Below are 22,837 nucleotides of genomic sequence, written 5' to 3'. Positions count from 1 at the left end.
CCCTTATGAATATTAATGTGTCCCTATTGACCTCATGTAAACACAGAATTCAGATACAACTTCACACGTTCACACAATGAACCTCCAAACTCGGATTATTTTGTGCCTTCCTCCTCCTACTTCTTCTTCTTCTTCTTCTTCTTTTTTTAGCGATTTCATCACCACAACTGCTCCAGTCCCACAAGCAGTAATTCTTTCCATAAAACATTTAGCTATCTGCCAATAACAACATCTGATTGAAGTAGTCTGGCATCTAGAATAAGCATAAATTTAAGTCAAATAACATTTTTTCCAACTTTGGTTCGTTTAACATCGTCTTCACACAAGTGCTGGCATAAACCAAATATTTGTTAGTCTATGTTTTTTTTTACAATTTTTTGTAACAAGCGAACCAAAAAGCTACACTGCCCAACTGGCTAAGGTTTCAATAGGAACAGTGACTACAGCAGCGTCTGCATTTAGATCTATGGGCAAGACATCAGTAAATAGGGTTGGAAACTGTGGATGAAAACGTACATTCGAAGACCGTGATGCTCCTGTATTGGTGTGATATGTAAGGAAAAACAGAAAAACAAAAGAAAACAACTCTTCTTCAGGTGACTGAGAATGTCAATGCAGGACATGATCAGACTGTGTCAGCAAGAAGTCTGTTGACAACTACATAGAGAAAGATATTATAGTAGGTTTGCAGTGCATAAACCCCTCATTAAAAAGATGAATGTACATTTGAGAGTTCAGTGGTGCAAAAACCTGATGGGAGTGGTCTCTTCCAGGATGAATAGTTTGGTGAGTCGCTAACATGCCCACGCCTGCCTTCTGAAGAGTGTTTCTGACCTGTCAGAAGGTGTTTGGGGGTTTTTCTTCTCCATGGTGAAAATTATTTGGTCATCAACTGTAGAGGTCTCCCTTGACCTACCAGGTCCTTTGTAATTACTGAGCTCACCAGTGCTCTCTTTCTTCTTAATGATGTTCCAAACAGTTGATCTTGGTAAGCCTAATGTGGGCGTATGTCTCTGACTGTTTTCAGCCTCACAATATCTTCCTTGACTTTCATTGGCACAATTATGGTCCTCATGTTGACAAACACCAATAACAGACCCCAAAGGCAATACAAATCCTAGTATCAAGATCAAGCCTGGATGCTGTCTTACACCTGCACTAAGGACGTGATTGAACACACCCTTTGATTTGACCCAAACATAATGGTGCTAAAATTGTGGAGAACAAACCCACAAAAAATTATATATGTATACTTTTTGGCCCTGAAATCTCCTTGGTTGTGTGCATGTGTGTGTGTGTCTGTGCGTGTGTGCTTGTGTGTGCGTATGTTTGTGTGTGTGTGTATGTATGCATGTGTGCATGTGCGCATGTGTGTGTGTCTATCACATGCCAATATTGGCATGCATGTGATTAACAACAACCTCTTATTAACATTTGAAGAAGGTTAATAATAAACAGTTTCAGACTGTGTATATCCTTACAGTACATTGCAGATCATTATTTTTCATCCAACGGGTATGGGAAACAGATATATTTGGTCAGTTTACCAACATGTTCTATATGGTCTCTGCACGATCTTAGATGCAGATACTCATGTAGTCTCTGTCTGAAAGATGAGGAGACAATTGAAAATTCATATTTTTGAACACAAATCTTCCTTTTGCAGATTGCATGGCAGTGACATTCAGAGTGCTTTCAATTTCACCTGTTTGTATTTTAAAACATTGAAGTTCAGAAGTGCATCACCTCCTTTTTTTTTTTCTTTTTTTTACAAACTAGTATGCAGATACTGTTTTTATTTTGCATGCTCTAGGGTCATCCTGAGCAACATTTGCATTATTGAAGTCAGGTGTGTTACTTATTTACAAAATGCATATGCAAACAGATGGTTTGCAGATGAAGCTGCAGTGTCATGATACTGGAGTAGATGGGCTAACCACCCTTACACAGAAAATGTTAAATGGATTTGACAGTGGCTCAAGGTTTAGGACAGAGTTTAGAAACTAGTCAAAAAGGCAGCAAAAAATGGTTGTGTTCTTTTGCTAGGGTACACAGTTATTAAGGGTTGATCGTTTGCACTGCAGCGTGATTAAATTATGCGTAAATTGAACCTTTCTGAGACTTAACAGATTGTAACAGCGATTTCATGTCTGAAACCAACTAAACCCATTAGTGAGCTCTGGTACATGTAGCGTGCTCATCTGATGTCGAGTTAAATCCAGTGAGGTGCACCACGCTATGCTGCTATACTGAGCTGTGATAATGACACACTTTAAGCCATAAGCTGCTTGTCTTCAGCCACTTCTGGCCATTTTTCATCCATTTTACATTTCAGTATAAATTAACCTGCCCATTAATTAATAGCTTATTTAAATGACCAATTTTACCATATGTGGGCAAAAATTACTTCAATCTGGTGACATTTACTGGAACTTGCTGATAGTTATACATTTCCAAATGAAACTCGTGCACTGCACTTTGTCATAATTGGCAAGTTTGTCTGACATTAATAAAATGCCTTTACCCAGAATGACTGAATACCGAGAGAAAAATAAAAGAAAAATGAAAGGAATATGTAAATGCCTTATACAGAATGACTGCAATACAGCAGAAAAACTAAAAAGATAAATGAAAGGAAATGTGTAACTGCCACAGAAGTATCAAAATGTTTCAAATAAACCGTAAAATATGGAAATACAAAAGTACTCCATCAAATATTAGACACAAGGCAAATGCGGGGTCGTGTTCACAAAATAACCGGATGCATCGGAAAGAGAATGATACTCTCGGAGCCTGTTGAGACGGCCTCATGGTTCTGACGTACAGGGCACCGTAATTACATTCCCCTGCTCCATGCTCACCTATCAACAGGCAGGAAAGGAAAAGGACTGCCCATGATTGGCCATTCACCTTTTCAGCAACCATAGCCTAACCAGTGAGGACACTGACTGACAGTTTTACTAATCCCTGGACAAAAAAAGAAGAGATATAGGTCTTTGGCTTTAAACTCTGCTCTTTATCGGTCAGTTGGGGAATACCTCTGATTGATCAAGAACTGATGAAGAAAATGTGCTCTTTCAAGGTACATTTGATTGCTCTCTTATAATAATAATGAGTTGAAATCTAACCAAAAATATAGTTTTCTTATTTTTTAATCAATCCAAGATGTATACGTGTGAAAAACACATTACTCATTGCACTCATTGCAGCATGCACATTTCCCTACCAATTTGACGAAATGCTATGTATTTATGTAAACCCAAAGAGATATGGATTGGAATGGAGGTTCTACTATTATCTTCTCTGAGTATGGCTGGGCAGTGTGAGCACAATGTGGCATCTTATTAAGCCATTATTATGGCAATGTCAACATCAATATTTCATAACATTTGTGCAATATATGCAGTGGGCCAGATCTGAGGGTGCCCTTATTGAAATACAGTGTTTCAAAAACAGAATTGCGTCTTTCAACACAAAGGGACTTGTTTGCAGTGTACATGTACTTCCTCAGGCTGCCTGTCATTTTTTTAATCTATCATTATATCAATCTAAAACATCTATCCTCGGGGCAGGGAGGCACCCCATGATCTGGAATCCAATCCTAACTGCCAGTTGTAATTGTGGGTGTAAGCCTTCTGGGGTTGTACATAACTGACCATTGCTCTGGGGGCGCCAGTCATTGGGATTTATGGGAAATAGTGATTATGGGAGGAAGTGACTGTTTCTAGAGTATGAACTGGACAATGTGGGTTCATTTCCAGACTCAAAATACTAGAAATACTCAGCAACATCAAAGATATGTGTAATCAATGCAGAAACTTAAAGTGGTACAGCATGTATAGGAACTTGGGCTACGATGCCTCCTTGACAAAAAAAAAAAAAAAAAAAGATAAAGCTTATTTCAAGTCTGATTAAGGGGCCATCGTATGCTATATCCCCGACTATTGCAATGTGTGAGTGGCACACATGTCAGTGTCCTAGCAAGTTCATTGGTGAAGATTACATGACAATAATACCACTGCATTTTTAAGACTAGCTTTAAGACCTGTGGTCCAACTATCTTTCATTCCAATTCAAGTGTTTTATTTATAATACATTATAACTGTCACTGGAGAGCAGAAGACAGACCAGTGCATGAGACCCAAAAATGAATCAGACCAAATCAGGCCAAGTCTTAAATCATCATGATATCAAATTTAAAAGCCAGTGTCCATAAAAAAACTGTGCAATTAAGTTTACTTCATAGACCACTGATGTAAAAAAAAAAGATGATGTAATAATGACAGATCTTAGTTTCCTCATATGAAAGAATTTTTGAGGGCAAAGATGCAAAGACCAAAGTGCACATTACAAAAGAAGAATTTCCTAAATATAAAGTTTTTGAAAATAAATCAGTATATCATCTTACAGCCGTTTTATATATACATTTTTAAGGTACATAATTATATAATTTAAGGTAGAGTCCCATTCATTCTGTAGTGATTCTTGCCTGCCCTCTTATGGTAAAAATGGCAAGCAAATTATGTAGCAAATTACTAAAGCCAGGGTATTGAATGATGGAAATTTGATTATCACTTGCAAGAATGAAGAAAAAAGGGCCAAAGTACTGAAGCTAAAGCAGCTGTGGAAGAAAGAGGTTTGCTTAGGCAAACTGATTGATAATGGGCCAGCTGTGAGGGGGATGATCTGTGGAATTTCAGTAGACGGAAATCTGGATAAATTGCAGGAATACATCAGGGAAGAGATAGTGAAGAGCACTCGGCGCTGGAGACAAGGAGATTGATAGTTTGTCAATGTAGTTGTAATTTCAGGATAAAAGTTTATTGAGTAGTGCAACCATTGTATTTATGGCTTGCTATAAATGTCAAAAATATGGACACATTGCGGCCCACTGGGAGCAACATTGTGAAATTACAGGTAAAAGTACTCCAACTGAAGAAGTGTGGGTAATGAGTAAAAACATGAGTGGTGTGAGAAGGGAATGGAGTTATCCTGTCTTAGAGCATGATAGAGTATTAGCTGTAAATGATGAAGAGAAAGCTGGCATGCAAGCTAACGTTCTCGCTGAAGTTCATAGCCCTGAGAATAGGGCGAAAGTAGATAGTGGAAAAACGTAAAAGAGATTGAACACAAAAGGAATATTTAGAACTTTTGGAAAATAATGAAGAGAATGAGATATTATTAATGTATTATTTTCTTTAGATAAGATGAAAAGGGCCATTAGGAAATCTAGAGTAACTTCACCTGGTAAGGACCAAGTCAGTTATGTAATGTTGAACCATGTTAGTGACTCACCAGAAGTTCTATTATAATTAATCGAGTATGGTTGGAAGGTAGACAACCTAAAAGCTGGAAACAAACAGTCATTGTGCCAATAGGAAGCCTGTGAAAAATTGCAGTAAGGAGTTTACAACCATCCAACTGTGGCAGTAGAAAAGATTGTTGTATGAAATATTAATGTCTTTATTCAGAACTCAGCTATTGGGATTATATGTCAAATTTGTATGGATTCCAGCTCATGTAGGGGTACCTGGCAATGAGCTGGTAGATAAGTGAACTAAAAGAACATTGAAATCAATTGAAATACAGTTTCAGGTCAGTGTTAGCAAATCAGAAGCCAAAGGATAAATTCAACATCATTTTAAAAATAGGTGGCAACATGAGTGGAAAAGAGAAAGCAAGGGTTGGCATTTATTTGCCATTAATGCACTGGTTGGGAGTACAAGTGTTGGAGGGGGAGACCGGAAGGTGGAGAATGTCATAGCCAGACTAACTTGAAGCACGAATCAGGTAGGCGTGAATTTGTGCAGAAGAAGATATTGTTTTTTTACATCATTAATGATTGTAGCAAATACAGGAGAGAAAGAAGTTTAGAAGAAGTTTACAAAAGATAGGGAGGATATCTACGGAGGATAGAGGCCTGCAAATTTTCATGTTACTTAAAAGCAAAGGGGTTGATTAAAATAATTCGATATTTATTTATTTTTTGGGGTGGGGGTGGGGGGGGTGATTCCCAAATAGCCTGTAAATCTCCTTGGTTCACACTCCAGATCAATGGGAGGTGGTAATGCACGTCTGGCTGTTGGCAAACCGCAGTTAAACAAATCCAAAGAACAAGAGGAAAGACGTACAGCCGAACTGTAGACGCAGTCGCAGACTGTTCAGAGGTAAAAACACCCAATAGGAACATACTGGATTATAACAAGATGGCGGAGGTTGTTGAGCTTCAAAAACTGAAGGTGGGAAAACTGATTTTAAAACGAATTGTACTTTTACAACGATAACCCAGATAACTCCCCCAGCAAGCTATCCTTTAAAATATCATAGCTACTGGTTATATTTTTCCATTATGCTTCATTGCCTGGTTTTACTCAATGAAATGCAAAATTAATTCAAACACCAAACAGCAGTTCTGCCATAGAATATTTGTTAACGTTTGTTAGCTAGCTAGCTAGAGCTAACGGTGAACGTAAATTGTCTAGCCTAATCTAGTTTACAAGCTAGCTAACTAACGTGTGGTTTCTTCGTTACTCTGGAGAATTTAAGAAAATATTAAACGTTTTTTTAAATATCCAACAAAGTAACGTCAACGTTAGTCTGTCAGTTTAGCTTGATATATAGTCTAACGTTATCTTGTGATGTGCATACGAACTAACATTGTTTATTTGGATAGCTACCAATAATTGTTTCTGATGTGTTGCTAGATAGCTAGCTATAAATGGTGCTATCTAGCTAACCAACTTGGCTAACGGTAACATCAGTTGTTTTTTCCATCATTATCCATCAGAATATTTTCCTGATTCAGTTTTTTGGGAGAAATAACGTTTGACAAAACACGTGAATATAGGTGATAATTAATTAATTGAATGTAGCTAGCAGGCATTTCCAGCACTGTTAGCACAACGTGGTTTACAAAGAGAATTGTTAACGTTACTTACTATTTCATTATAAATCAACAGCAAACGTTTTATTGAACGTATTGACTAATGCCTGCTTCGTTGGGAACATTTGTTAGTTAATGCCCAGTATGAACGTAAACACGAAAAGTTTCGTTGAACCAACCGAAAGGCGTAACTGAATTCCTTTGTAGTATAACTTCAACTAATTAATCTTACTGGAAGCCAGGCTTTGTGGTTGGTTTATGTAGATTATCAATGCTTATGAAGTTACGGTTTAAACGTCTATCATGCCAGAAAGCTGTGTATTGTGCCCCCTTTCCCCCGCATATAATACTGTAATATAATACTTTGTACAAGTGTCTGTACAAACGACTATACTCAAGTGGCTCAAGTTTGTAAACAAAGAATTTGATTAATGTTTAAACGTAAGGAAGAGATTACTGCATGTGCAAACGGACATATGTAATACTGTGTGGATATCTGTCACATTTCTCACACAGTAAAGATGTACAGTCGGGATGTTGACCAGTTGTTGTGAGGTTGGCGTAAGGTGTTGTTCAGGAGAACTTCTTTTCAATCAAACCCTCAACACATTTAACGTATCCGGCACTAATTAGGGAGTTGTGACTAAAGTGGTTATATTCTATTTCCTTTTGTTATTATTATTATTAGAATTAGTAGTATTGGAATTTGTATTTTATTGTGTCTGCACCCTTTTTTAGATGTGGGTTGCAATCGCATATACCGCAGAACTTTCATCCAGTAACCGGAGATGGAATTAGAATGCGGTGAGGGTGACTGTTATCCATGCGCTCTTCATCTCCAGTTGGCTGAACTGAAGCAGGAATGTGCGGTCAGGGGACTGGAAATCAAAGGGAACAAAGGGGAGCTGATCGCCAGGCTACAAGCGTATCTGGAGGAGCACGGTGAGGCGCGAGCGCTCTGCCTCACGCCGCATTTCCGGCGCTGGGCGCGCTGTTCAATGCACATTATAAAATTGCTTTTAATTTATTTTGCAAATGAAATCAATGGCTAACTGGCCATAATTTCTTGCTAAACCGGGTAAGGCACTTTAACACATGAATATGGTTTTTCTTAAAACAATGGTAAAAAATAATAATATGAAAGTTCCACTCGTGCATTAAAGCAAGACTGCAAATTGGTTCACAGCGCATGCTGAACCAAAAGTCCTGTGCTGAATGGCTCTGTATAAATATGTGTACCTTTACACTGTCTCACAATGTGAAATTACTGTACAACTGTGAAATGTCTATCTGCTGAAATCTGTCTCAAAACAGGAGATGAGGAGATAAATGAGGAAGAGGTTTTGGGAGAAGACACAGAGGTAGGCTGGTTCACTAGACTTTTGTGTATTTATTGAATTCAGTTTGTGGAGGATTACTGAAATGCGGACTGGAAAACAAGTGCAAACAGTGTCTTAATTTAGCCTGTCTTAAATTACTGTGGCTATTTTAAATTGATAGGCAGTTCAGTTATTTTACCGGATTTTCCTGATTTTTTGGGGGAATATATTTTAGGTTTATTTTGCCGCCTTCTGCAGAGCAATGACAGTGTAATGAGTGGAATCACATCTGGTATTACAATGGGCATGGGAACAATGTGGAACTGTGTTTTATATTGAAAACAATGTGTAGCTTTTTAAATAAACACGCAATTGGTCAAAAGGCTGCTAACAATTTATATTAACACTTATAAATACCTTTTCTCTCCCAATTTCGAATGTCCGGTTGTGTTTGCGTCCCTGCGTTTGCGCTCATTGGTGGGAGCTCCTGTCCATTAAGAAACACGCAGGCGAGCGCAGAACACTTGACGTGTCAGTATAATTAAGGATGGAAAGGAAATGAAGGAAGGATTCATTTAGCAAACCACAATGACGGGTCACAAAGGGCCATGCTTTGCAGAAATGTGTGATAACATGAACATATGGCTGGTGACAGAAAGATTGTAGCTAATTCGTCAATGTAGCTAATGTCCAATTATATTAAATCAATCATTAAACAAAGTGCAATTTGTAATACCACCGTTTAAACATATTAACATAACCGGAAGTCTCCCAAAGCATCGTTTATAAAGTGAGGTCGAAATATTATTTGTTTAGATAAGGGGTTTCAACGTCAAAATAAATGATACAGCAAAATGATATTGAGATGAACGAGGGTGTCCTAGTTCTTATAAAAGCTTTGTTCTGCTCTCATGTCCTTGTCTCTGCTTCTCCTTCATTTACTTTTTTTTGTGTGATGAGAACAGGAGGAATTAAGGAAAGGAAGCAATGTAAGGAACCCAGAAACCTGTTTAATGAATTTGAACACGGCCATATCCAAATGAGGAATTTGCATGTGATGGAGCATAATGGGAGGTGAAGTCCAGAGCCTGGTATATAGCTCCAGACTACACCTCCCATCAGCTTCTCTTCTTCAGTGTTCTGTAGTACTTTGCCAATTGCGCTCCAGTTTTTTCCACATGTGCCATATGACTAACTGTACCTCGTATATTTGTCTGTAGGAGGATATTCCAAAAGTGGGGGAAACTTCGAAACCGAAACCACAGATGGCTGTGGAAGCTGCTCCTGCACAGTCAGTGTTTATTTGTTTGTTTGATTCAGGAAATGTTTGGCAATCCTAAGAAATTTTCCACAGAATCCGGGGCAGCGAATCTGTATTGAGCATACCAGAGTTGCTGCAGTTACTAAAATTATGTAGTAATAACACCATGTTTAACCGGCAAACTGCACAATTGCAAATGCAGCACGTCTGCAGTAAAGACGAGATTAGTGTGTTACGCTGATGTTTAAGAAATTTGCTGGAAATAATGCACCTATGCACCTACATAGAAATTCTCTGGTGGTGGTGTTCATTTTGTGACCAGTAGGTGGCAGGCTAGATCCATGTCCAAAGAAGGCGGCTCATTCGTTGTCTAAGGCTTTTGCTTGTTCTCTGTCTTTAGGGATGCTGTGAAGGTGGTGAAAATCCCTCACTCGTTGTCCGTAGAGGAGGTATTTTATTCAAATGTTACTTTCAAGTAATCTTTTCTGCATTCATGATAACACTGCACTGAATTATTGGTATGCCAGAGTGCCGTGACTTGTATTTGAAAAGATAATGATGAAAATTGTTTGAGGATCTCTATTTTTGTCCATTGACCAACTGCTGAACAAGAGTTGTGCACAATTGCTGAAATGCTACATTTTTTCACAAATTCAAACCTTTGGGACCTATCACTTGGCTATGTCACATTCTTTTTGGATGTAGCTCATTTTTGGTTGTGGATGTGGTTATATCTACACACACATGCACACGCAATCAGACACACACAACCCCGCCCCCACAGAACACGTATGCTTGCACATGCAGACAGACGAGCCCCCTACTGCACACACAGACTGCATGACGAGCACGCATGCTTACACATGCAGACAGACGAGCCCCCTGCTACACACACAGACTGCATGACGAGCACGCATGCATGCACATGCACTTTCTGTTGCGCTCATGTTTTAGTTCACATTTCTGTTTTTTTTTTTTAAACCCTTAAATTCTCAGAAGATGAAGAAGAGAGCCGAGCGCTTCAACCTGGCCAGCGGGGACAACAAGATGGCCGCCCGCGCTGCCAGGTAAGCAAGCCACCAAAGGCGTCACGCCCAGGAGGGGCGCTGTGAACATTTCTGCTCGCTCCTAAGTAGACGTGCTTTCTCCCGGGAGTTTAAATCCGCCTATCCCTGTCTTAGGTTTGGCTTGCCTGTCGTACCTCCCGCCTCCGCGCAAGGTGAGTGCGCTTTTTTCACTCTGACATCCAAATGCATCAGACATGCAACTATGATATACAAGGTTATTAATTACGTCTCATGTCTAAATATGTCCTCAAGAGCGAGTGGCTGCAGGTCCTTTTATATCTTTTGTGGTTGAAAAGCCAGAAAAATGTGTGTGCGCTAGGTGTGTAACTAATGACAGGGACTGTTTACACTGCAACATAGTGTCGTGATGTGCTTTGTCCTGTATTAAACCATGAAGCATTCAATTGTTAACATCCTTCGCAATTATAGATTATGCTCCAAGTGTTTACTGTTGTGTTAAAACTGTTCTGCAAACGTTAGACTGAAATCAAGACCATTATTCAAACTGAATTGAAATTCCGTTCCAGGCGCCTCTGCAGACAGCAAGCCCGCGGTGAGTGTTTGCTTATTTACCGCTTTGGCAAAAAAGAAAACGCGTGCGCATAAAAACATTTGCATGTGCCTGTGTGCTGCGACTAATGCGCATTGCATGTAAAAGCGTGTCACTAGACCGGTTGAATGTCAAAATAGATCGTTCTGTGCCAGTCGTGTGTGTGTCTCAGGACCTTTCACTGCCGTGTCCTACACAGTGAACGATCAGATGGTTCCACCGTCCTGTTGCTCTCTCTGTACCGTCATTTGTAGAATCCCCCCCCCCCCCCCAAAGTCATTTTTGCTCTTCGTATAGTGAACTGAAACTCAGTAGAGCAGGGATCCTCAACTCTGGCCCTCGAATCCAAATCCAGCCCTGGATTTCTTTTCTCCCGGGTGATTAGTGCTACTGATTGGCCAGACTGTCTTCACACCTGACTCCCAGGCAAAGGGAGGGTGGGAAACCGGCAGTTCTCGGCCCTCGAGGACCGTGAGTTGCTGATCCCTGCAGTAGAGTGCCGATAGGCAGGGCCAGCGGGCGAGGTGTGCGCATGAGCGGGCGAGTCCCTGTTGAAACACGGGCGATGCTCATTGGCCGTTGCCCTCCTCTGTGACGCCAGGTGGACGTGGACACCCTGAAAAAGCGGGCCCAGCGGTTTGGGATGAACGTGTCCTCCATCTCCAAGAAGGTGAGTCGTCCGGGAAGGCGATAGAACCGCCCGGGCGCGAGGAGGACGGCTTTGGGCTTCTCGTGGGACGTCCGTAACCGAGCCGTTCAAACTGGGCCGAAATTTAAAGGTCACAGTAAGAAGCCAGTTCATCTAACCACCCGCCGATAAATCCAAACTGTACCTTAGAGGAATTTATCTGACCAAGGTGATGTAATCACAGGGGTAATTTGTAAGTGTTTTCGGATGAAAGAATAAGCCAGACATGCATGAAAATCTGTTCCTATTGAAATACTCTTTCAATACTCCTTATATGATAAGGCACTCTGTTCCTAAGAATAACTTTTGGCTTGATCAAAGTGAATAGAGTACACAATCTGTTAATGGCAAGTAATAGTTTATTTAGTCTTTTCAGCGCAATAAATGAGCTTATGAAGGCTTTTTTTGTGTAAAATCTGAGTGCTGAGGCGTACCCTGCTCAGTACCTTGTGACTTCATGTACAGCGCATGCATCTGTGACATCACATGACCTGAGCACCTGTCCTTCAGGGAGCTGAAAGAAAGATGCTGTCTGCTGATGAACAGATAAATACGCTGCGCTCTCGAATACTATGACTAGTATGAAAATGGAAATGGATAGTAGTCTGCTTGGTCTCTGAATGTCTCCTCGTCTGCACTCTCAAAACTCCTCAAAGACCGGGAAAGATTCTCTCAAATCGAGAGACTAAAAACAAACGCGATCTGGCCAGGTTTGTTCGAGCACGTCAGAAAACACAAATTGTTTTTTTAACGCCGGGGGGGAGGGGCTTATCAAAGCGATCGCACCACACTGCTGTGTGATCGCTGCCAAATCGCTGAACGACTCGAGCGACGTGGTCCGTTACAAAAGTTCGTTCTGTAGCAGCCTATTTTTCGGCCATACATTTTTACAGTAAGTTGGCATTCCAGTGACATTGCTTTTTTAACATCGGAGTTGTAAATAAAATTATCTTTTTTTTTTTTTTTAAAGTTGAGTGGACTATTTGGCTGATAAATTTAGCCGAGTTCAGTTTCTCATTCTTTAAAAAAAAAAAGAAGTAGCACGATTGATTTTCGCTGAGCGGCGCTGTAACTGCCGAACACGCTGTAACTGTGCGCTGACGTTGTGTCGATGAAATACTTGTGTCATTTATTAACGCTTTCTCTGTGCGCGTATTGGCTTGCTCCGCTTGCGTTAATGCTCCGCTTGGACAGTCGCCGCTGATGCGGCGGGATCCACTGTATCTGAAAGCCCCCTTCGCGAGCGTCCCCTCTGCAAGACCCTTCATCCTGCGTCAGGCGCAATCCCACTGCCTGTATATATAAACTCACGCTTTCTCTTAAGGGCTGAGGCTTGCGTAGCAGTTACACAAAATACGTGCTTGCACATACACAGTGCTCCATACAGTTCATATTTAACAACTGTGTGAATACTTGGATATATTGCCCAGTAAATATAAAGTTTGACTACAATGCTCCTGTTAAGTTCCGTGTAATGGCTTCCGTATGTTCCCCACATCATTAGCGCCGCAGTCAGCATTGAGGAATTATATAAAGCTTGACATTGATGAGGAAGGGGGCAGGCGGGCCAGCTAAAGGCAAACTATTTTGTGTGTGGAAGCAAGTCTTGGAAACGCACTGAAGGCAGCCTGACATTTTTTTTTTGGTATTTTTCCGCTCTGAAAAATGTATATGGTTTAATGTAAGATGCAGAAGTATTGGGACGGTGACAGTTTGTTTGGGCTCTGTACTCCGCCACTGAGAAATTTGAAATAAAACAACGGATATGAGGTTGATGTGCAGACTGTCAGCTTTTTACATCCATATTGGGTGATCCATGTAGGAATTGCAGCTCTTTTTATACACAGTTTAGCAGACCAAAAGTAATTGGACAAAATAATATGATGTTAAGTAAAGTTAAGTTCCTGGTGTTGCTTTGCTAGGCCGGTACTGCCGCTGTCTTCAGCTCCTGCTTGTTTCAGGGGCTTTTGGCCTTCAGTCCTTTCTTCAGCAAGTGACACGCATGTTCAGGTGGATTCATGTCGGGTGACTGAGTTGGCCAGTTCCACTTTTTGGCCCTGAAGAATTCCTCAGTTGCTTTCACATTATGCTTGGGGTAATTGTCCTGCTGAATGTTGAGGCATTTGATTGGATAAGTGGCTTCTGTTCACTTGAGAATTCGCCCTGCTGCTACTGTCAGCAGCCACATAAGAGTGTGCACTTAAACCTCATATTCATTGTTTTATTTCAAATTTATTGTGCTGGAGTACAGCGCCAAAACAACAGAAATTGCGTCACTGTCCCCAGACTTTTTACAACATGAATGTGTGGCTGAAAATTCTGCAGGAACAGTTTGACGTTATTGCGTCAGTGTGGACCAGAATCCCTAAGAATGTTTCCAGCACCTTCTTGAATCCGTGCCACAATGAATTTAGGCTGTTTGTGCATGTGTGTGTGTGCGTACATTTTTTTGAGTACCTTGGAATTGTTAGATTATTCTGTTTCATGGAATAAAATCGATTGAATCATATTGGACATCTGCAATTAAAATAAGGTTCATGATATAAATATAGATATAAACACGGCATTTGCTGAGACAGTAACTGGACGTTACAGGTGCATGTTTTTGCTGAAACATGCTTGCAATTTTTGAAAAGTCAATTTCATATGAAAAGTTGATGCTGTGTGATGAATGCTCATCACTCAAAACTATTTTGCATGTTGCTCATAGTAGGACAAAAATGTAGCCCAATTAGTATACAACTTACTGTGTTTTTCTCATAAAAATAAAAAAAAACTCTGGAGGCTGTGATGCATTTAAAAATCACCATGGTCCAGTTGGTGATGAAGGGGGACGTCACCATACGGCAGCAGTTGCTATCTTGCTTTGAACAGTACATGGAGGGAATCCTTGGAAGGAATTCGTCATTGTACAAAAATGTCCACTCAAAAGGACAAAAGAGCAAGTGAAAGCGTGCGAGAGAAATTAGCTTCTTCATTTGGCAAGCTTTGACATTTGTAGGTGCTTTTGAAAAAATCTCAGCGCTCATTTCTGTAAAAGGAAAAAAAAAAAAAATGTATTGATTTTGTATCCTTCACTCACCACAGGATTCTTTTTGGTCACTATGGTTACCGTCCTTGGCCTTTGAACTGTGAAGTTGTTCTCTGGAGTGCTGGTGCACGGCTTTTTCTGGAAAGGCCGAGTTTGTGACACAGCACGCCGTTTACCGCATTATTCGCAGTGCAGCCCTGCAAGCTCACCTCGCAGCCTCATTTTGCGCTGTTATTTATTTATTTTATTTATTTATTTATTTATTTATTTATTGTTTGAAATGTAGCGGAAACCACAGGCCACGGGGGGGCAGATATAATAGCCCCTGGTCGGGGGTAAATGCCGTTGCGAGTGAGGAGAAAATTCAATTATCGCGGCAGGGCTTTTCAGCGGCGGCTTTGTGTGCCGTCGGAAGTGGCCGGCACCGAGCTCCTGGGGAGGCCTGCAACAATGCTGGCTGTGTAATGCTGCCCCTGCCCCTCCGTCTCCCCCGCTCCTCCGTCCACCCCCCTGCTCCCGGCACGTTTCGGAGCCGCGCTGGAAACCAGGCCGGCCCCGCTGCCGTCGCCCAAAGCCGGGAACGCTCACGGGGGCAGCAGGTCTCCCAAATGGCCCCCCCCCCCGCCCTCCTCCTCCTCCTCCTCCTCCTTTTCATCGAGCTCCAGTGTGGTCAGCCGCCTGCCCTGAAATTTTGATTTGTGGGCGTGTTTCTGGTTCTTTTTCCTCCTTCACAATAGCGGTTTGGCAGGTTTGCCGATGAGCGTGCGCACGGACCCGTACGTGGGTCCTAGTTCAGGACGAATGTGGCCCGTATCTGGGACACAGCGCTGTTCTGTTCACTGGCCGGGTGCTGAAGTGAGCCGGAGCGGGCCCTGGGCTGGCCTCAGCTGGGGCTGCGCAGGTGACATCTGTCCAGCATCCTTAGATTGAGGCCTGTTCCCATAGCATGCCTGTGATGTTGTAATTATGACTTTAACCATGTGCACATATTCATATTCCAAATCTGGGTACTTTGGTCCTTGTTCAGTGTAACTGAACTGAAGCAAAAACCTAAAAAAGTGGAAAAGTGGTTATGGTTATAGTTATGGTTCTTGTTGTGCTGGCATTTTTGTCTCCTTTTTGGCTTCAAATGAATCCGCAATGCCTAGCGGTTGTTAGTGCTGTGCAGCAAAGCGCAGTTATTGCTTACTACTTTTTTTTGAAGCCTTTCCTGAAGTGGTCCGTTGAGAGGAGCAGTTAGAGTTCATTCACGTTGACCTTGGGGCGATGATGTAATCGGGGAATGTGAGATGTCCCCTTCTGTCTCCAGTCATAGATTAAGGCTTTATTCAGGAGGCATCAACTGCAATCTTGTGTGTGTGTGTGTGTGTGTGGTGCGCAAGCGCGCGCGCTCCCACGTGTGGGGGAGGGGGGTGCATACACCAGATTTTGTTCAATACCCCCTGCCCCCCTCAAAACCAACCACAACTGTGGATTGTCCTTGAACGGGTCTCCCTGGTCAAGGATAATGAGTAGTGACAGAACACAGAATAGTTCTGGCAGCCATGGTAATTGTTACAGAGGAGGGACTGTCACTCTGACCACCCCCTTGAGAAGCATATTCACAAAGACTGGAGCCCGAGAGATGAGCTCGTACACCTCAGGCTTTTTGTGCCGGTTCAGCTAGGCCAGGAGCAGAGCAGGGTGGAGGGCAGCAATGGGCCTCATTGTGTGTGTGTGTGTGTGTTTAGGCTGTGTGTGTTTGCCTGTGTGCATGTGAGTGTTGTGTATGAGTGGGTGCCCATGTGTGTACTGTGTATGAATGTGTGTTATGTATGTTTGAATGCGTGTCTGTGTGCATGTGAAGGGAGACTTTTTAACTGTGAGAATTGTATTGAGGCATGGGGGAAAATGAGCCACAGTTTTCTCTTGAACTGGAGTGAACTGCAGTGAAAGAAGCACCCGATTCACTGATCTTGCATCTCTCTTGTTTAAGTCCAAGAGGAAAGTGGGGGTGAATGGGGGAGTATGACCCAAACATGAGAAGCTGTCACGCAGACACGCATGCATGCATGCACGCGCACACACACACTCACTCACTCACTCTTATATACACAGACACCAACAAAAACACACACAAATATCTGCGCAATCAGCACTGCGCTCCTCAGACCCACAATATTCCAGTGAACACTGCGCTCCTCAGACCCACACTGTTCCAGTGAACACTGAGCTCCTCAGACCCACACTGTTCCAGTGAACACTGAGCTCCTCAGACCCACACTGTTCCAGTGAACACTGAGCTCCTCAGACCCACACTGTTCCAGTGAACACTGAGCTCCTCAGACCCACACTGTTCCAGTGAACACTGAGCTCCTCAGACCCACACTGTTCCAGTGAACACTGCGCTCCTCAGACCCACACTGTTCCAGTGAACACTGCGCTCCTCAGACCCACACTGTTCCAGTGAACACTGCGCTCCTCAGACCCACACTGTTCCAGTGAACACTGCGCTCCTCAGACCCACACTGTACCAGTGAACACTGCGCTCCTCAAACCCACACTGTTCCAGTGAACACTGCTCCTCAGACCCACACTGTCTGTTCCAGTGAACACTGCACTCCTCAGACCCACACTGTTCCAGTGAACACTGCGCTCCTCAGACCTACACTGTTCCAGTGAACACTGCGCTCCTCAGACCCACACTGTTCCAGTGAACACTGCGCTCCTTAGACCCACACTGTACCAGTGAACACTGCACTCCTCAGACCCACACTGTCTGTTCCAGTGAACACTGCGCTCCTCAGACTGCTCCTCAGACCCACACTGTTCCCGTGAACACTGTGCTCCTCAGACCCACAGTCTGTTCCAGTGAACACTACGCTCCTCAGACCCACACTGTCTGTTCCAGTGAACACTGCTCCTCAGACCCACACTGTTCCAGTGACCACTGTGCTCAGACCCACACTGTCTGTTCCAGTGAACACTGTGCTCCTCAGACCCACACTGTTCCAGTGAACACTGCACTCCTCAGACCCACACTGTTCCAGTGAACACTGTGCTCCTTAGACCCACACTGTACCAGTGAACACTGCGCTCCTCAAACCCACACTGTTCCAGTGAACACTGCACTCCTCAGACCCACACTGTCTGTTCCTGTGAACACTGAGCTCCTCAGACCCACACTGTTCCAGTGAACACTGCTCCTCAGACCTACACTGTCTGTTCCAGTGAACACTGCGCTCCTCAGACCGCTCCTCAGACCCACACTGTTCCAGTGAACACTGCGCTCCTCAGACCGCTCCTCAGACCCACACTGTTCCAGTGAACACTGCACTGCGCACACCTCAGAGTGTGTGCATTTGAGTGGGATTACATGGTGTTAGCCTTACGTCATTGTTAGGTAAGCAGAGCACCTCTCGAGCCACTTCCTATAGACTTAGGTTTTTACATATTTTCGGTGTGTTTCAGGGTGGAGTGGAAGCACCCACTTGCATGTTTTTCTGTTGGCTTTATGCACTGATGTGTGAATTTGGTGGTGCGTTTATGTATTTTCATGGCCGTGAAATCTGTTTTCACGCCTCAGTGCAGGGGCTGTCTCACATTTCACAGCATTTTTCTCGAGTGCAGGTCAAGCAATCCTTGGCACATTATAAAATACTTGCATGTCTTTCTTCGACTCGGTGCTATACCCCCCCCCCCCCCCCCTTTTCAGATCAAAAGCCTCTTGTCCTCAGTGCGTCTTTGCGTAACCACCGGCATCACCGGAGCGGGCCGAGAGAGAGAGAGAGAGAGAGAGCTCTGTTTGCGTTCTGGGTTTAAGCAGGTTAAGGGAGCAGGGGGTTGAGGGGTTTGTTAACTCAGTGGCACTCTAGGGCCGTCCGCCGGTCAGTCATCTGGTTCTGCTTGCGCCCGCTGCGAGCCAAATCTCTTTTGTTCCGCACGCTGAATGCGACTTGCAGCCCTTTGGTTCTCTCTCTCTCTCTCTCTCTCCCCTCTGCATGATGTCATTGTGTGAAGTTTCAGGCATCTAACCCACTTTGCTGCAGGAGTGCGGGGAAGGTTCCTCGATGCCATCGGCCGCAGTTTACAGCCCTAGCTCAGAGCCGCAAGCAGCGAATACGGGATGCAGGCTAATGTTGTTTTGTAGTGATTTTTATAACCACCTTTCAGAACCCACAATGCACGCCAAACTTCAGGATAGCTGCCATTTGCTTTAATTGGGTTCGTGTTTCTGTGCTTGGCTTGTTTAAAGCGGGGCACGGCCAAGCCTGCGACAAGTTTAAGAGTCCTTTACGCCTTATAAAGACGTCTCTCCTTTTTACATCGCCTGAAGTTGTGTTCGGGAGTACAGTAACTCATTTGCAGCAGATGTTTGCGGATTGGTCGGACTTGGTATGTTTTCTGAGCAACAGCTATCCCTGTCAGCCTTTCAAAGAGACAAGGGGGGAAAAAAAATATCAGCACTGCTCAATTGCAACCAGCTGTTGTTGGAATTGGATAATCTTACGCGCTCCCTCTCTCTCCCCTTCTCTCTCTCTTTTATCTTTCTTTTCTTTTAAGTCACTGTCACGTTTTGGCAAGGCCCGTTTCATACGGGGACACATTGTGCCTCTTGATTTTATTTTAAATAAAAAGGCAGTGGCTTTCCTTTAAAGTGGATCATTACCGTGGTGCTCGCGAGGGGAGGCATACCCAAGCTTTGATTTAGCTCTGCTCGTGTGGCCTTTTTGCAACGCATTAAAAATAAATTGGTGCTGAGAGTTTTCATGTGGGTAGTTTAGCTCATATTAATAATCATGCCTCTCACCCCCCTCCCCACCCCTTTCAGTGCTTGGTTGTTTTAAGGTAGAAGGTGAGGGGTGGGGTCACTATTGTAATTTTGGCTTGTGCGAAAAGAACCGTCGTAGCACAGTAGTTTGGTCACCCCTGCAGCCCGTAGTTCATCATAGCCGGGTTTTGCTACAGCATGGGTTAGTGACAGTCAGTTGTTCGCTCATCAGAACCTTGCTTTAAAAATACTCCTTACTTTAAAAAAATATATAAAATAAAAGTAGGAAAGTTCACCGTCAAGTGAAGATTGTCTTCATTTGTTTGGCTCGCTAATCACGCCGGCTTGCTAACCATGGGTGTGTTTCAACACCTGCAGCGTGCTACTCGTTAATTTATCAGGGAATTAAAGTGGTAATTGAAGTTAATTGAAGTAATTTAAGCAGACGTGATCAGTTTGTACCTGATTACAGATGAGTAAATAAAACCGAAGGATTAATCCTCTCAGCTGGTTTGTTAACAAAGTAAAACATTTGGGCCCAGAGCTTTTAAAGACCCGGTAAAAGGTTATGAGCAGCCCTGCTCATTCCCCCACCCCGAAATGCCAGAAGCCGCGGTTGGCCTGTAATTGGGGAGCCGTGGCCCTGCCCCTCCGGTACAGTAGGGCGTTCTCGGGGGTGATGTAATTGCGGTCCTGGGAAAGTTCCCGAGCCGCGCGCGGTCGGGGTTTGCAGCCGGCGCTCCGCGGCGTCCCCCTCGGCCTCCCCTCCGCGCCGCTTCCCGGCGGGGTTCATTACGGCCTGTCCCTCATTACCACACCTCGCAGGGCCGCCGTCCCGGAGAGGGGCCCGTCTAATGAGGGGACCCCCGGGGACAGGCGGGGACCCGGGGCCGCTGACCCGCCCGTGGACCTGACAGCTTCTGGGGACGGCAGCTCGTTCTGACGTGATTGCTTAAATGACTAATTAAGAAATGATTATTGGAAGAGGCTCCTGGCAGCTGGTGGCAGGGAATAAGGAGGTGGTGTTCTGGAGAGGTGGAAGGGAAAGGAGCATTGTGGGAAAGGGGTTGTCAGGGTTTTTTTTTTTTTTGAGGTGGTTGTTTTAATTATTTTATTTTGTGGTGTGCTTAGTCAGTGGTGTTGGTCTTCACCGGAAGACAGTGGTATGGTTGAGTGTGCTTCTCAGCAGTTGGTGTTTGCTAGAGAGCCAAAAGGCTGCCCATGAACATGCTCCCCTCCTTTGGGGATTAACACTCTCACTGCCCTGGGGATTAACACTCTCACTGCCCTGGGGATTAACACGCTCTCTGCCCTGGGGATTAACACTCTCTCTGCCCTGGGGATTAACACACTCTCTGCCCTGGGGATTAACACACTCACTGCCCTGGGGATGAACACACTCTCTGCCCTGGGGATTAACACACTCACTGCCCTGGGGATGAACACACTCTCTGCCCTGGGGATTAACACACTCTCTGCCCTGGGGATGAACACACTCTCTGCCCTGGGGATTAACACACTCACTGCCCTGGGGATGAACACACTCTCTGCCCTGGGGATTAACACACTCACTGCCCTGGGGATTAACATGCTCTCTGCTCTGGGGATTAACACACTCGCTGCCCTGGGGATTAACACACTCTCTGCCCTGGGGATTAACACAGACACTGCCCTGGGGATTAACACACTCGCTGCCCTGGGGATTAACACACTCACTGCCCTGGGGATTAACACACTCACTGCCCTGGGGATTAACACACTCACTGCCCTGGGGATGAACACACTCCTGCCCTGGGGATTACACACTCTCTGCCCTGGGGATGAACACACTCTCGCCCTGGGGATTAACACACTCTCTGCCCTGGGGATGAACACACTCTCTGCCCTGGGGATTAACACACTCTCTGCCCTGGGGATGAACACACTCTCTGCCCTGGGGATTAACACACTCACTGCTCTGGTGATTAACACAAACACTACCCTGGGCATTAACACGCTCTCTGCCCTGGGGATTAACACACTCACTGCCCTGGGGATTAACACACACACTGCCCTGGGGATTAACACACTCGCTGCCCTGGGGATTAACACACTCGCTGCCCTGGGGATTAACACTCGCTGCCCTGGGGATTAACACAGACACTGCCCTGGGATTAAACACACTCACTGCCTGGGATTAACACACTCACTGCCCTGGGGATTTACACACTCGCAGTCCGGAGGGTGTACTGCCAGGCCTGGGGTATTAAGAAAAATAGCACAAGCTGAGAGGTGATCACTGCCAGGATGTGATCCTGTGTGTCTTCCCTGCAGGGAGGTGCTCTGTGGCCCTGTTAGTGTTCATTTAAGTAGAGCATTGCCCCGGTTTCGCCTCGTATAGCGGTCTATTCTTGCTGTGGTTGTACTTCCTGAGCAATGAGCAAATGTTGCCTGTAATGAAGCCATTAACAGGATAGAGTGATTTAGAAAAGTAGTGTCTTGGAAGCACCTGTCATTTCCCATGTATTAGCATTAATTCTGTAAGTTAAAATTGCATTTTTGTTCAAGGTGTGTGTGTGTTTGTCCACACATTTTAAAGACTTGTTAAAGGATGTGCCAGTGCAGCTGTCGATTGTTTCAAAATCCAAACAATTTAGAACAGATCAGAGTTGTGAATTCTTTCGTGGGAAATTATCAGCAGGGGCAGAGGAGTTGTTGCTGAGGCCATGTAGAAAGAGAGAGAGAGATAGATAGAAGGCAGTGGGAGGGGGCAGTGAGAGAGGCAAAGAGAGAAAGGGGGAGAGAGAGAGAGAGAAGGCAGCGGGAGGAGAGAGAGAAGGCAGAGGGAGAGAGAGAGGTGCTGTGAGAGGCAGTGGGAGAGAGAAAGAGAGAGAGGGGGCAGTGAGAGAGGAGGAGGGAGATAGCGAGAGAGAGAGGGGAGGAGGAAGGAGAGAGAGAAGGCGAGGAGAGAGGAGGCAGAGAGAGGCAGGGGAGAGAAGAGGGGGAGGAGAGGGAGGAGAGAGAGAGAGAAGAAGGCAAGTGGGAGGGGAGAGGAAGAGGGCAGTGAGTGAGGGAGAGGGCAGTGAGAGAGGAGGAGAGGAGAGAGAGGCAGTGAGCGAGAAGAGGCAGTGAGAGGCATGAGAGGCAGTGAGAGAGGCAGAGAGGGGCAGTGAGAGAGGGAGAGAGGGGCAGTGAGAGAGGGAGAGAGGGGCAGTGAGAGAGGCAGAGTGAGAGAGAGGGGCAGTGAGAGAGGCAAAGTGAGAGAGAGGGGCAGTGAGAGAGGCAGAGTGAGAGAGAGGGGCAGTGAGC

General features: G+C 44.4%; 2 protein-coding genes across 4 annotated transcripts in view; one reads left to right on the top strand and one right to left on the bottom strand.

The window, feature by feature from the left end:
• The window catches only part of LOC135237099 (HIG1 domain family member 1A, mitochondrial-like), a 193,315-nt gene extending 186,665 nt beyond the window's left edge, over positions 1-6,650 (bottom strand). Inside the window, exon 1 of the mRNA XM_064303841.1 lies at positions 6,645-6,650. The gene's annotated coding sequence lies outside the window, so the exon portion shown is untranslated. The remainder of the gene's footprint in view (positions 1-6,644) is intronic.
• sarnp (SAP domain containing ribonucleoprotein) overlaps positions 1-22,837 on the top strand; it is a 33,011-nt gene that overhangs the window by 2,035 nt on the left and 8,139 nt on the right. The window contains exons 1-9 of one of the 3 annotated variants that reach the window (XM_064303839.1): positions 6,082-6,239; positions 7,726-7,825; positions 8,198-8,244; positions 9,423-9,493; positions 9,864-9,912; positions 10,460-10,530; positions 10,645-10,682; positions 11,058-11,083; positions 11,682-11,750. In XM_064303839.1, coding sequence (XP_064159909.1) covers positions 6,207-6,239; positions 7,726-7,825; positions 8,198-8,244; positions 9,423-9,493; positions 9,864-9,912; positions 10,460-10,530; positions 10,645-10,682; positions 11,058-11,083; positions 11,682-11,750 — 504 coding nt within the window. In that variant the 5' untranslated portion in view covers positions 6,082-6,206. Of the gene's footprint in view, positions 1-6,081; positions 6,240-7,725; positions 7,826-8,197; positions 8,245-9,422; positions 9,494-9,863; positions 9,913-10,459; positions 10,531-10,644; positions 10,683-11,057; positions 11,084-11,681; positions 11,751-22,837 lie in introns of those variants that run through there. The other 2 variants (XM_064303837.1, XM_064303838.1) reach the window with 2 other exon arrangements.

This window comes from Anguilla rostrata, chromosome 13 (assembly GCF_018555375.3).
Source record: "Anguilla rostrata isolate EN2019 chromosome 13, ASM1855537v3, whole genome shotgun sequence".
In the NCBI taxonomy this organism is placed as follows: Eukaryota; Metazoa; Chordata; class Actinopteri; order Anguilliformes; family Anguillidae; genus Anguilla; species Anguilla rostrata.
The sequence above is the reverse complement of the archived record's forward strand: the minus strand, read 5'-3'. Positions and strand labels throughout refer to the sequence as shown.